This window comes from Desmodus rotundus, chromosome 6 (assembly GCF_022682495.2).
Source record: "Desmodus rotundus isolate HL8 chromosome 6, HLdesRot8A.1, whole genome shotgun sequence".
NCBI classification, from domain to species: domain Eukaryota; kingdom Metazoa; phylum Chordata; class Mammalia; order Chiroptera; family Phyllostomidae; genus Desmodus; species Desmodus rotundus.
The window spans coordinates 114826504-114842055 of record NC_071392.1 but is presented as its reverse complement, the minus strand read 5'-3'; the positions used below and the strand labels follow the sequence as shown (position 1 = coordinate 114842055).

Sequence of the window (15552 nt, the reverse complement as noted above, 5' to 3'; positions counted from 1 at the left end):
AGAAGCTGAGGGCGATCTACCTTGCACACAGGGGATTCCAAATTAAAACGAAGTGAATTCCTATGATTATTCAGGCACAATGCACAACTATAAGGAGAATATTAAATTGGTTTTTTTCGCCAAAGTTCTGGGGAGGTCTAGGATGACGATGTTCTGTTACCGAAACCTACTCCCCATCTCTTCCGTCGTTACCACCTTTCCCAAATAGTTTGGCGCCGAGCATTCTGGGCTTTGTAGTAAATTCCCTATTAGAGAGGTACCAATGGGCTCACGCAGTCGCCTGAGACTACGTTTCCCAGAGGCCTTCGGGGCAGGTTGTTGGCTCGTTCGTCACCGTGACTTCTGGCGTTTTGTGATGTCTAGGGCCAATCGGAAGACGGAGATCGCCGGGTCCTGGGAGTCTGATTGGTGCATTCGACTGGAGAGCCTGGGTTCAAATTTTCAACGGTACTCCATGAATCCCGCGGCGTTTCTTGCGGGTGCTTCGCCGTTGCAGCTGAGTCCAGGTGAGCCAAGGGGGGAAAAGGGGAGCAACTGGAGCGCGGGAGTGCCTTCTCCTGATTTTCGAGCGCCTGGAGGTTGCCTCCAAATTTCCAGCCGGTCCGCGTTTCTAGGCCTGGGCTTCTGAAGCTTTGGTTGGGCGTTGTCCTGGCCCGGGCGGAGTGGGAGCCGGGCTTCCAGACACCCTTGTTTTCGTTACTGGATTTTCCCGAGAAGTCTGTCCGGGGCCAGTCTAGTGGGCCGTATCTGGAGGTAGAGGTGGGGGCCGGCCGTGGGAAGTAGGCGGAAGGAGTTGCGAGAGGCTGTAGGGCTATTAGTATCGTTAGCAGTTATTGTTATTACCACGCACACAGGAAATAAGCATTTACTGGCGTAAGCACTCTGCGTGCGCTTTCTCAAATAATTTTCACACCAAGCCAATGAAGTAGGTGCTGTTCTTAGCCCCACTTGGTAGAGAAGGAAACTGAGGCCCACAATCTAGGTAAATTTAGAGAAATGGGTGAAACGGTATCCTCGCCCTCAAGAAGTGTTGCATTCGGTGAAGGGAAACAGATGTGGTCACAGCTACATTTCTGATGTTAAACTCCCTTGGTCAAGCCACCCCTGTATCACCCTTGGTTGTTTGGGAGAAGCGCTGTTGAGTGTGTCAGCTCAGTATGAAGTTGTCACTCCTGGGATCAAAATTAGTGTATCTCCCAGCTCACTTCGCTAATTAATTGGCTTTTGAAGGACTACTGTACGTTCAAGTTGGTGTTCGATACCGTAGGTCTATCATTTATGATGTACTTACTCAAAGGGTATGCTTGAGGGCAAAAGACGGATTCCCGTGGACAAGTGACAACCAGAACAAATTAAGATGGCATCGGAGTGCTCTGCTGTTTTGTATTGTAAGTGCCCTGGCAAGTGAGAGGTGAGGAAGATGAGTGCAGCTTCAATACAGACAAGGGTGTCTTTGTAAAGCAAGTGGGACCCGAACTGGCTCTTGATAAGCAAAGTTTGTGAGACAGGAGCTAGAACAGTCTTGGTACATAGACATCACCCACTTAATGTGTATTGAGTTGACCAGGCAGGAGGGCATTATGTAAATTGACTACAAAATTGCAGGTGTGAAGAAATGGACTTATTCAGCTAGGTTGGTAAATTTGTTTAAACTTTGAAATCATGTAAATAAAATAGGGTTATTTTGGCCAATCTTATGCTTAAGTCTGTGTACTCTAACCTGAATTTATCCTACAGTTGCAATTAAGCTTCTCCAGGAGACGGGATTGTGGGGGAAGGTTCTTCATTTCTTGTTTCCCAACGAGGAGAGGTTCACAGTTCTTCTATATCCCCTATATATTTGGGTTTTTTCTCCAGCCTTTTCTGGATCTCTTCCCTAATTCTTTTTGAATTGCTGGAGAAGAAAGGAGGAGGAGAGATTCAAATGCTCCTCGGCAAACTTAATTTTCTTTGCCCTGGGTAAAGGTAGGAAGCAGAGTTGATGACAGAGAGATCACACAACTCAAGCAGTTCTGTGAATAGATCTGTGCTTGAGACAAGGACACAGAGATCAGCAGCCCAAGGTTGGTTGTGAGAAAGGTGTAGATAACGGGGAGGGTTCTCTTTTCATCTGTTTACGTAGAGAAGCTTGATTAGGGGGAGTGTAAAGATTAGTAAGAAAGGTAAAAGTTGTATTAGGAGTTTACTTTGGAAATTTTTAAAGAATGCTTTCTACTTTTTAAAATTAAAAAAAGTGGTAAAACTTTTTTCATATTTTAAGTGTGCCTACTATTTGCCCTGTTTGAATAGGACAGAAGTACACATTACCACTCCAAAATTGCAGGTTTCAGAAAGGTTTCTATAAAATGGGAGTGGGTCACATGAAGGACACCAGGAGACAGCAAATGTACCCTAAAAATGTTTTAAGAACACTTTTACACTGATGAAACAACACTCTGTTAAAGTTTGGCATTTGGGGGTCTCTACAACTTAGACCGTAGCTCTCAGAGCACTCTTTGGTTTTGGGAGTGGGTATCCTAGGTGTTACAGCCCCTTCCTGTTCTCTGTTAACCTTTTTTGCTACGGAGAACTTGAACCTGTTTCATCATCTTTCTGTTTCTTCCAGGTTATTGATGAGTACTTGCTAGACTTCAAGATTTCAAAAGAGGTAAGAGTATATTGCAACTTCGATTGGAGTGACAGATTAAACCACAGGTAAAGTTGTGTCCACAGTGAGTTATATTAAAAAAAGAATAAGGGAAACATTAACATATTAGCTTCAAAAGTGTTTAAACAGGTTTAACATATCTTAATAAAGTAACGTGTTTTGGAACAAAATTTAATATTGGGAAAGCAAAAGAAACAATATAATCCATTCTCCCACTTCTCATGAACTATGGATAACATTTTAATAGTTTTTTTCCAATGTTTCTTTGTGCCTGTATTTGGTTTTAAAAAATCATGCACTGAAAACCTTCATTTTTCCCCCTACTTTCTGATACACTAGAGCTTTCCAGTCATCCCCCTACTTAATAGGGAGGATTTTCATGGCATTTTTTCACGCCGTGAAAATTGTGTAGAACATAATTTTAATGGTTATGTAGTCATTCTATTACTGTATGGTTCTACTGTGGTATTTTACCCAGTGAAATCATTCATCAAAAAGAATGCACATTTTTAAGACTTTGGTACATAACACTAAATTGACTCGGGAAAATTATGCTGATTGACATACCCACTGACAATGTACAATATATTCTCACTGGCACAAATTTATATATTAAAAGTAAGTAATACATTTGCATCATGCAAACATCACAATAATGTAAAAAGATTTAAAGTAGTTAAAAATCTTCTTCCAACCCTGTAACTGTCTCACTCACTCTGTGTCTCCCCATAGATAATTACTTCCTTATAAATTTTTTTTAAAAGATTTTATTTATTTATTTTTAGAGAGAGGAGAAGGGAGGGAGTAAGAGAGGAAGAGAAACACCAATGTGTGGTTGCCTCTCATGCACCCCCCTACTGGGTACCTGGACCACAACCCAGGCATGTGCCCTGACTGGGAATCGAACCAGCCATACTTTAGTTTGCAGCTCAGTGCTCAGTCCACTGAGCCACACCAGCCAGGGCAATAATCACTTCTTTAGGTTCTTGGCGGGGGTGTGTGTGTATATTTCCCAAACCTCTTGAAGGATATAAATCTTTACAAGTGATTGAAATTTGGTGAGGATTGTAGCCTGCAGCCCCATCGTCCACCCCTACAAACTCAGCTTCTTACTCTTGGAAGATCAGAAACACTTTGATATTCTATAAAGATTTTCTGTTAGTATCCTACAAAGATCTGTGTCATTGGCGTAGAGGTAAATGGCCTCATTCAGGTCCTATTAGTTGTGTAAGAGTGGCTTATGGTGCAGGGGTGTCCAACCTTTTCATGTCTCTGTGCCACAGAAGAAGAGTTGCCTTTGGCCACACATTAAATACATTGTGACACAAAATGACAAATCTCATAATGTTTTAAGTAAATTTATGATTTTGTGTTGGGCCGCATTCATAGCCATCCTGGGCTGCGTGCAGCCCGCGGGCTGCAGGTTGGACACCCCCGGACAGAGTCTATGGATAAATTAAATAAAGCAGAACTGAGTAATTCTTCCAAGAGAGTATAGGGAATTCACAAGTTTGAGAGAGAAATCATAGAAAAATATATTTGCTTGAGGTTTCTGGACAGTGATGAATTAAAGCAAGTGTCCTGTGCTGACTTGTGAGTGCTTGGACAGAGGGGTTGTCATTGGATTTTAAATTGACCCAGTTTCGGAAGCTTCATAGATCTGTTTTTGTAAACAGATCCGATTTCAACACAGAAGTTAGCAAACTTAAATGTGGAAACACAGTCTGTTAACATCCTTCAGACTTAGTTTTTGATTTAGATTAACAGTTAAGATTGCATGCTGGATTATGTTGTCATTTACCGACTCCTGCTGATCTCTATGTACAAAAAAAAATGTAGGTGTTTTCTCCCTGGGTAAGATGAAAATAACTCTATTTAACTTGTGGTATTGTAACAGGATCTCTTATCCCTTATGAAAGTAGGAGAGGGTGTCCCTGGGGAAATGGCATTGCCTGGGATGGGACCATCGTAACTAAGACTTCTAATGAAGTCTTGGGTTGCTGTTTAGTCTGACATTGCTGGTTGTTTCACTCATGATTTTTTCCCTGCAGTGGAAATAGGATACAGTTTTAAAGTTAGATAGTGAGGTTCTCAATCGCAAGTATCTATCACACCAAAGTCTTTGTTTTGCTTAGGAGCTGCTAGTCCACTACTTCAGCCTTGCTTAGAATGTCCCCTTTTGCCATTTCCCCCCACCCGCTCCTGAACCTGCACATTTTGATTTATAGAGCTTGTCAAAGCTGGTTATTTTTGGTTTGAGAGTGAAGAGAGACAGGAGGTGATAGAAGTTCATTTCAGATGCCTGTGGGAACAGGTTACATCGCTGCTTTTGCAGCCTTTCTCCATTGTATGCTTTACCCCCATTTGATTCCTCTTTCCATTTACCTCCTCCCCTAGAAAAGTCAGCTTTCATCCTTAGCCTATAGAACTCTGCAGCTCAGCTCTGTATCACTTTTACCAGGAAGCCTGCTCTGACCCTTCTTCACCCTCTACCCCTTCTCTGCACTTCCATAGTTTATCCTTAGTTGCCCTGGGTTTGTACTCCACCACAGCAAGGGTCATAATTGTATCCTCCATTCAACTGTGAGTTCCTTCAGGGAAGGGGATATGTTTATCCTTTCAGTCTTTGTTTTTTGTGCGGATGATCTCCTTTGTTTAATAAAAGTAAACTGTATGATGTGATGGATGGCACTTAATAAGCAGTTTTTAAAAGGAAACTAACTAGTTCATAACGTATGGGAGAGGCTTTTTTCTCACGTCTGTTGTAGGTTTATTGGTCAGAAAGAGCTATTTTTTCACTTGTGTTTCTACATTTGCAGGAATCTGAAGCTATGGTAGATTTAGATAATTTTGAAATGTAATGCTGACTTTTGAAATGTAATACTGATTCTCTTTCTCTTGCTTGGCAGCTTAATTTGTTTGGGGGAATACGGTTGAAGCATGTGCTTTTTTTTTTTTTTTTTAAGTGAGACCTGTTGACAGAAATTCAGTCTTGATTGAGGGGTGCGGGAAGGTATCCAGTTCCCACCGTGCGTGAGGCTCTCTCGTTTGCTTATTTATTTACTTCTCTATCTTTTTTTTTTTTTTTTAGGCTCTCATTTAAAGTTGGCTTTGGCCCTGACCCACTCCATTTCCCATGAGGCCTTGTGCTCTTTAATTTTTGAAGGTTTTACATCCTAATGATTATTATTTATGGAAGAGGCCATGCAGTGAAACTGGCATAAAGCTGTAGTTGCTTTTGGCTTTGTTCGTGTCTTGCGCTATCTATCACCTGTTACTGAGGAGAGCCAAACTTCTCAATGGCTGTGCGTTTACTTATCTGTTCCCCTCTTTTGGGGGTGGGGGGATGATCTCCTGCGTTGGCCATGCTATACCAAAAGATAGCCCAAAAGAAGCTTTTTAAAAAAGAGGTCATGTTAAAAATAGTATTTTGGTTTTAACATATCAGCTAAATAAAGATTAGGTGTAATAGATTTGAGCCCCTTGCCTTTTAAACCCCACCAATTAGATGCAGTCCGAGACCTCTGAAGCTGTCCCTCCTTCTGATGTCTGAATAACCTCTTCATAGTGTCTTTCGTTCTGGAATATCCAGTGAGAGGTTCAGGCTCACCTTACATACGGCAAAACGTATGTACAAGAGTACAAACTTAGAAAAAGAAATTAAGGGGCAATGTTTTACTTTATGGGAAGACCCAGCTCAGAGCTTTTCTGGTATATTTAGAATAGGGTTTTTAACTTATCAGTGTTCTTTATGAACACTTGTCAGGGATGCTTAGTTTTTGTATAGAGCAGAGTTTTATTTTTATTTTTTTGGTATAACATCAGTAAAATTTGATTAACTGCCTCATTTTTGAAGGAATATTTATAGGAAACCCTGCATGTTATAATGATTCCAGATTTTGGAGTCCTACGGACCTGGTGGCAAAACAACACGGCTACACTGGTTGGTAATTGGAGGGGCTTAACTTCTCTGAACCAGTTTCCTTATTTGAAAAATGATGATATCTGTCTTTCATATTAATTCATTTTGAATGAGATGATGTATGTGAAGTGGGTGGAAAGGGGCTTGGCCTATGGTAGACAGTATTTAGAATTTATTGCTACTTATAAATGGTTTTGTCTCTTTTTGACATTTGCTATTGATCTATACAAACATCTATTTTTTAAAAAATATTTACTAGGTTTATATCCTCTTTTTTTTTTAAAGATTTTATTTATTTATATTTAGAGAGGAGGGGAAGGGAGGGACAAAGAGGGAGTGAAACATCAATGTATGGTTGCCTCTAGCACACCCCACACTGGGGACCTGGCCTGCAACCCAGGCATGTGCCCTGACTGGTAATCAAACCTGCGATGCTTTGGTTCGCAGGCTTGTGCTCAATCCACTGAGCTACACCAGCCAGGGCCACAAACATCTATTTTTAAGTAAATATGAGAGGCAGTAGATGGTACAATGGGTAAGGACATACCTTTAGGGCCTGTCTGGGTTCAAATCCTGGCTCTGCTACTTCTTAGTTGTGTTGTGACTAAATAGACAGTAGATAACTCTGTCCCTCAGTTTCCGCTTCTGTAAAACAAAGGTGTAATAGCACCTACTTCATAGGGTAATCGTGAGGGTTTAGTGACTTAATGTAAAGCATTGCCCATAATGCCTGGCCTGTCATAAGTACTCAGTAATTATTAGCTATTATTATGTTTAACTTTTCTTCAAGTTTACATACCTTTTTATTAAGTCAATACCCAGGGACATTTTATTTTTATACAGAAACATTACACAAGAAAGAGGATGTATAACATTTGGATATGTGAACATTAGTAGCCTATGTACAGACCATGTAAATGGGAAGCATTATTTCCAGAAATCAAGAGTTTTAACAGTTATTGCTGGATGTAAGAATATTTAATAAAAATTTCAAGAAGCTCTATAAACATAGATCTAGGGGGAAATAAATACTGCTTAACCAGTTCTTTAAACTGAAAAGGTATGCATTTATATAATAAAACATATTCAGAGAGTATAAAATTTCACATAATAAAAAGATTTCTTCTGACTCAGAACTCCTAGCTCTCTTCCCAGACAAAAATACCGTTAACATTTTGAGTCTCCTTCCACAATAGTCTATGTATGTACAAGTACATATAAGTACGTGTCACCCTTTGCTTTTAACATGAATGGGAGCGTGCACTTTTGCATTTTGCTTTTCTCATTTAATAGCTTGGAGCTCATTCTACACGTATAACCACATATGAAAAGCTACCTAATATTAAAGTTACTTAATATTTTATTATATGTTTGTGCTGTAATTTATTCAACAAATCTCTTATTGTTGGAATTTGGGTTTTCAGTTTTTTGGCTTTTATGCACAATTCTATAGTGAACTTTCTTATACTTACATATATGCATAAATACATCTCTATAAGATAAATTTTTATGTTTGGAAAGATCTCTCAAAAAGAAAAATGCAAATAGCCTCCAAAGAGGCTAGCAGTGTTGATCCATAACTAAAAGAAGAAAAGGGGGTTTGAGGGGTTAAATTTGAATACTTTCCAGGTGGTTTTCAGCAGCTTGCTTTGGTGGAATCATGATTTTTAGGAGGCTCAGTGGGGTTGCTGCAAATTACATTCCTGCCTCTTCCCTCCCCCAGCTTTAGTTGTCTTCATTACATCCCTGCCTGGGAAGTGTTCCCAGTGACCTGAGTTTAGGCATTAAGATCATGGGAATCCAGGATTTTCCCATGTCTTCCAGCGTGTTTGTTCACAAGAACAGGAAAACTTCCTCCTTGTAGAAGGGGAATTTTAACCACTGTCAGTCACTGGGGAATCTTTCAGTAAGGGTCCTTTGAATAGAGATTTGGTCAAGGAGAGGAAAGGTATCAGTAAGTCAAAAGCAGTGATAATATTTCATGGTTATATGTATTCGTAGCATTCAAAATATCTCCTAATTTGTTTACAGGAAGTAGGTAGGCGGAAAGGTAGAGTGACTTGCCCATTGCCATATACATCTAGTAAATACCAGAGGCAGGGCGAGAATTCTGGACTTCTGTGTTTGTTGGGATTCTTTTTAGCTGTAAGTGACAGAAAATGTAACTATAGTGGCTTATACAAAAATAGTATTACTGCCTGGAGGTAGATGGCTGCTGATACTTGATCATCAGTGATCACCAGCTCAGTGATGTCACTGAGCTCTAATATTTTATTTTGGGCTCTAATATTTTAATGAGCACATATTTTTATAACAAATTAAGGGCTTAAAGAAAGATACTTAATTTGATAAATGTGTATGCAAGTGATTAGTGGTGTCCTCTTCTCTTCCAAGATACAGAATACCTTAAGTACATGTTCCCTGGGTGAAGACAAATGGCGCGTTGGGTTTCATAGGAAATTATTTGCCAGTGAGTGTGGCCTTTAGGCTATTTTTCAGTCCACTTGCAACTCTTTTTTTACCCATACAGGGCTGGAGTGGGGGCTGACTTTAAACCTGCACAGGTTTCCACAGCACAGAGTGTAGAACTTGGTACACAGGACGGGCCCATATCTTTGACTTGTTTCTTTTACTTAATCGACATGTTGTACCATATATATGTGTATACCATGTGTATATATGTATACCGTATATATGGTATACATGTATATAGAGAGATTTAAAGTCTTTTTCTTCATGCCTAGGAACAATATTTTTATGAAAATAAGGAAAGAAAACCTATACTTGGCAAAACTATATTGAGCTCTTATTAAGTATAAGATACTAGGCACCTTGATGGACTAGGTATACACAAATGAGTAAAACTCCACTCTTTTTTTTTTTTTTTAAATTAATCATCTTGTTTTTTTTTGTTGTTGTTGTTTGATTTTATTTATTTCTAGAGCGAGGGGAAAGGAAGGAGAAAGAGAGGGAGAGCAACATTGATGTGAGAGAGAAATATTAATCTGTTGCCTTTTGCACATGCCCCATCTGGGGACCAAACCTGCAACCCAGGCAGGTGCCCTGACCCGGAATCAACCCGGTGACCTTTCACTTTGTGGGACAATGCCCAACCAACTGAGTTACACCGGTCAGGGCCAATATCCACCCTGTCTTCAGGAATTTATAGTCTGCTAGGAAAGACACTTGCGTAGTTAACTAACATAGAATCGGGTGGTAAACAGAGCACTGTGGCTTTGGAAGGGCAGCGGTTGTGTAGGATAGATAGAAATGGGGAAAGAGTTTATAGAGAGTTGAATTGGACTTTGAGGGATAGTAGGGTTTTGGTTGGAGGGTATAAAATTTAATGGTGTTTTTCAGAAATTGGGTTGTTTGCGACACAGAGTAAATTGGATGAGAAAACGGTAGGTTGAGGGGAAAACAGAATAACGAATGTAAAACATCCAGCCCAGTTCCTGGCATGTTGTAGGCACTCAGACTTTGCCTCTTTCTAATTCCACCATATTTACTTCAAGGAGTATCTGCGAGTTACCAGAAAGAACAGGTAGCTCAGTTTGATTGAAAAGTGAGGCATGTGCCGAGTTGCTGAACCATTTCTTTACTTAGAAGGTGAACCGTTGAGAAAAGTGACACTAATATTGGAAAAACTTGTTCTTTTGTGCCAAGGCGGGGACAATGTCACAAGTTAAAGCCTCTTACTCCTATGATGCTCCCACGGACTTCATCAATTTTACATCTTTGGATGATGAGGAAGACACCCAAAACATAGATTCTTGGTTTGGTAAGTGTCTGCTTTCTCTGGCCATTTTAAGGGTTAGTGGCTGGCTTTGTTCGGAGGACCTGTTAAAAAAAAAGGGGGGGCGGGGTTGCAAGAAAATAACTAAAATACAAATTTCTGTCTGTACCAAGATACTTTGTCATCCATGATATGAGAGAAGTAGTTGAAGTGCCCAGTATTTTGGGAATGGACTATCAGTATAAGTCAATGTTATTTTGCAGTTAAGAATGACAAATATTTAAACTTTAGGGACAGATGGGGAAATCCAGAAATCCATATTTCCTTGGAATAGAATGATGGCAGCCACATACAAATTTGCTCCACTTGTCCTCGGGCATAGAGTATGTTACTACAACGTTGACATTAATTCAATCCACCGTTCTTCCTCGGACTTCCCATTTCGCTCGTACCCATCTTTGTCTGTATGTGTTGAGTCCTCTGCGATTTCATCACCTGCGGAGGTTCGTGTGTCTCCCAGCACAGTCAAGATGTTGAATAGTTCAACCTCACAAGGAGCCTTGCGTTGCCCTTTCATAACTACACTCACCTTCCGCTGGCTAAGCCCTCCCCAATTCATTTTTTAAAGAAGATTTTATATATTTATTTTTAAAGAAGATTTTATATATTTATTTTTATATATTTATTTTATATATATTTATTAGGGAGGGAGAAAGAAGGGGAGAAACGTCGACGCGTGAGAGACACGGATCAGTTGCCTCTTGCTCGCCCCCACTGGGGACCTGGCCCACAACCCAGGCACGTGTCCTGACTGGGGATCAAACCGGTGACCTTTCAATTCGCCGATTGGCACTCGATCCACTGAACCAGACCAGCCAGGGCCCCAAATCATTTTTAAATGGATGGATGATGCTACTCAGAACCCAGTCCCTAAGCAGATAGGATTGCCTGATGTTGGGTCATGTGATATGGCACCAACCCGACACCAGGCCAACAATAAATGTTGTCACATTACTTTGGAATAACATGTGAGACAAGTGATACGTCAGGATAGTAGTTGCTGGGGCCCCTTCATTTAATTCTTTCTCATGTCCTTTTTACTCCTTATTAAGATAAATCAGTATCGCTAGAGGACAAACATGATTCCGTTGCAGCTGTACTTAGTGCGGATAATGCAGAGTCCAAGTGTGTGAGGCCATGGTGCCATTCTCTTGGAAAAGGACTTGAGTGGTGTCCAGCGGGGATCTGGGGAAGAGAGGTCTCCTGAAGTGGTGTGGGAGGAAGGTAGACAAGAGACCAGCCGCCCTGCAGGAGTCTTCCCATGCCCTTGCTCCACGGAAACCCTGAGGGAATCGATGGGTTGTCTGCGGTCTTTTCCTAATTTTTTCTTTAACACAAAAAAGAGCTGTTAGTAGAACAAAACTATTAAATACAGTTTGAAAGAAAAAAGTAAGCCCACTGTTTTTTCAAATCCACCTTAGTGCTAATATATTGGTTTGTAACTTCTTCCAAATAATCACATTTTTTACGCAGTTGCAATCAGTGTTACGTGCACATTGTTGTTGCTGGGGCTCACCACGGTCGTGACGCTTCTGTCCCTCAGTAGACTGTTGGCAGGACAGGCGTTTCACTGCCTTGTGCTGGCTTTTGGGCACGGCAGGACCTAAGATAAAATTCCTGCAAAGAGCCTAGTTCGGGGCCTCCCTCGGATACCCTGCAGTCCCCTCTCACCATCCCAGTTGAAGAACAACCTCTACTCAGGTTCTCAGATGGCCCTTGTGAGCCCTGCCGAGCTTGGTGGTTACAGTTTCCTTTAGAAGGAACACGATGTGTGTAGGTGGTAGATAAGGCCAGTTCCTGCTTGTCCTAAATGTGCATGGAGCAAAGACGAGGAGCTGTTCACCGTGCAGAGTCTGCGCTGCTTTTTTGTGATACGTTGTTCAGTGTTGCCAGTGTTTCGGTGGTAGTTTTTAGTCTCTTATCTCTGAGGTATAATGTGTACTTTTTTTTTTCCCCAATCACTAGAACTGTGCATGTACTTGCCAAATGAGTTAGAAGCCTACTGGTAGGGGGCAGTAGGCCCCATTTTACGTGCATGGTACTGACTTATTTTACTTGTTTATTTAGATGATGACACTCTTACCTTTTCACAGAGGAGAAGGCCAATTTGGAGATTAACTTTCCTGGGAAGAATGGGATGGGACTTTTTCCAGACAAAACTCCTCTGAGAAAGGCAAATCCTCAGCAAGCTGTTGTCACACCTTTGAGACCAGGTAAGAGAGAACATAGGAAAAAGCTCCTTGACAGAATGGTGGGACCATGTATTAGGAGCCTGAGGGATGTGGGGGAACTACCTAGATGCTGTATCCCTTGGTTTGTTATTGGTGAAATGGGCTAACTCATTTCATGGGGAACGGGAAACAGGTGATGTGCTACACTTTTCAAATAATTTCTTAACGTAGAATCTGATTGCCACATACATAACTACCTTCTTTTTATAAAGATTTAACATAACATGGGCCTGGCTGGGAAATAAACCAGTAGGAGAAAAGAATGTGCTCCTTTATATTATCCAAGAATTCTGTGAGTCATGTGTCTGATTTCAAAAGATGATTGACATTTAAACTGGTGGTTATTAAATCTGTAGAATACTGTTTATTTGATCACAGGTCATAAACCCTTGAAAATAATTTTTTTTAACTGATCGCTTTATTTAGATATAATTTGCATGTGTAATTTGCCTACTTAAAGTGCACATTTCATTGTTTTTTGCAGTATGTTCATAGCTCAGTGTGCAGCCATCACTACGATCAGTTTATCATTGATTTTTTTCCTATTGTTTTTCTGTTTTCTATTTTATAGATTTCCATTCTGACCTTTATTATTTCCCTTCTACTTACTTTGAGTTCAATATGCTCTTCTTTCCTTGGTTTCTTCAGGTGCCTGCTGAAGTCATTGATTTGAGATCTTCTTTTTTAATGTGTTTACTGTTGTAAATTTCCCCCTAAATACTCCTTTAGTGCAGCAGTTTTCAATCCCTTTTTATCTCATGACCCAATAAACTAGTATTATGAAAATTCTGTGGCACACCAAAAAATATTTTTTTTTTGCTGATGTGACAAAAAAATAGGTATAATTTCGATTGATTTACCAAAAGGGGAAAAAAAAGTAATTACCTATCCTTTTTGCTCCAAAATGATTTTTTTAAAAGTCAAGTGCCTATACTTGTATATAAGGATTTCTGGTACCAAGAATTAACCAATTGGACCCAACCTTATCATGTGACATGACTGATAAAATGCATCTTTATTATGTGACTTGTATATTTATGGTTCAAGATGGGCCATTGACAATGGATAGCTATTGTTGTGTTGTTGGCTATTGTCACTTTTTTAATTGTCAGTCTAAGGGAAAAGAGATCAGTGCCCCTGACTAAATCAGTCAGGAATTGCATGTTTTAAAAATTCTTGCCGCACATGATTGAAAATCACTGCTTTAGTGGCATCCCACACATTGGATGTGTTGTGTTTTCATTTTCATTCCATTCAAAATACTTTTTAATTTACCTTTTGTTATTTTCTTTGACTCATTTTTTAAAATAATTGATATGTAATTGACATTGCATGAGTTTAAGGAGTATAACTTGATTTGATACATTTATATACTATTGGCAATGTGATAAACAATCCACCAATCTTACCTTACTCAGATTTCCCATTTCACTTGTACTCATTTTTTTTTTTTAATAGAATGAGAGAGAACAGATTTATTAAGTGATAGTATACTCCACAGAACATGGGAGCATGCCAGCTCTGAGCAGCGATTGACCTGCAGTGGCTGGAGGGATTCTATTCTTTTTTTTCCCTTTTAAATTACATTTTATTGCTTATGCTATTGCAGTTGTCCTGATTTTTCCCCCTTAGCTTCCCACCTCCACCCAGCACCCCCCACTCCCTCAGGCAGTCCCCCCACCGTTATCCATGTCCATGGGTCATGTGTGTAAGTTATTTGGCTTCTCTAGTTCCTATACTGTACTTTACATCCCCATGGCTATTCTGTAACTTTCCTATTTGTGCTTCTTAATCCCCTCTCCTCTTCACCCATTCTCCCACATGCCTCCCATCTGACAACCATCAAACGCTCTCTGTATCCATGTTCTGTCTCTGCTGCTTGTTTGCTTCGTTTGTTTTTTTAGATTCAATTGTTGATATGTTTTTTTTGCCATTTTAATGGTCATAGTTTTTATCTTTTTCTTAAATAAGTCCCTTTAATATCTCATATAATAATGGTTTGGTGATGATGCACTCCTTTAGTTTTCTCTTGTCTGGGAAGCTCTTTATCTGCCCTCTGATTCTAAATGACAGCTTTGCTGGGTAGAGCAATCTTGGCCGGAGGTCCCTGCTTTTCATGACTTTGAATATGTCTTGCCAGTCCCTTCAAGCCTGCAAAGTTTCTTTTGAGGAATCAGCTGACAGTCTTTTGGGTACTCCCCTGTAGTTACTAACTTCTTTTCTCTTGCTGCTTTTAAGATTCTCTTTATCTTTAACCTTTGGCATTTTAGTTATGATGTGTCTTGGAGTGGGCCTCTCTGCATCCATCTGGTGTGGGACTCTGTGCTTCCTGGACTTGCATGCCTGTTTCCTTCATCCAATTAGGGAAGTTTTCTTTCATTATTTTTTCAAGTAGATTTCTGATTTCTTGCTCTTTCTCTTCTCCTTCTGGCACATCTTTTTAAAGTTTAATATAATCATCTCTGCTTTTTAATTAGGATAATTGTCTCTATTGTAGCCTTGACATAATATGCTATCATTTTTGTTTGTTTGTTTCTATGTCTTTTTCTTCCCCCTCAAAAAAATTCTTTTGGGAATGAGTCAGATGATATTCTCTGGAATAAATAATGCATGAAATGTGTTTTCATGGCTTTTTCTCCCCTGTCATATAGTTGGAGTTTTCTTCTTTTTAAAAAAATATATATTTTATTTTTCTTTAGACAGAGGGGAAGGGAGGGAGAAATAGAGAGACCACACCAGCCAGGGCAGAGTGTTCTTCTTTTATCAAGGCTCAGTTCATGAGCTGTACCGTCAAATGCTGTTTTTTTCCATGATGTCTTTACTTGATTATTCCTTTCTCAGTATTCTCATAGCACATTTTTTTCTCTTTCTGTTTCATAATGGCCGTGGTAACATCATAATATTTAATGACAAAATGTCTTCTTCCCCGTCCCACCCTTATACCCAGTCCCCTTTC

The 15552-nt window shown here is 39.9% G+C and overlaps 1 protein-coding gene across 3 annotated transcripts in view; it reads left to right on the top strand.

The window, feature by feature from the left end:
• The first annotated feature begins 384 nt into the window (after positions 1-384).
• TPX2 (TPX2 microtubule nucleation factor) overlaps positions 385-15552 on the top strand; it is a 45879-nt gene continuing 30711 nt past the window's right edge. For 2 of the 3 annotated variants that reach the window (XM_045194854.3, XM_024559593.4), the window contains exons 1-4: positions 385-506; positions 2606-2694; positions 10236-10350; positions 12459-12578. In XM_045194854.3, the coding sequence (XP_045050789.1) occupies positions 10245-10350; positions 12459-12578 (226 nt within the window). In that variant the 5' untranslated portion in view covers positions 385-506; positions 2606-2694; positions 10236-10244. The remainder of the gene's footprint in view (positions 507-2605; positions 2695-10235; positions 10351-12458; positions 12579-15552) is intronic. The other variant, XM_045194853.3, reaches the window with a different exon arrangement.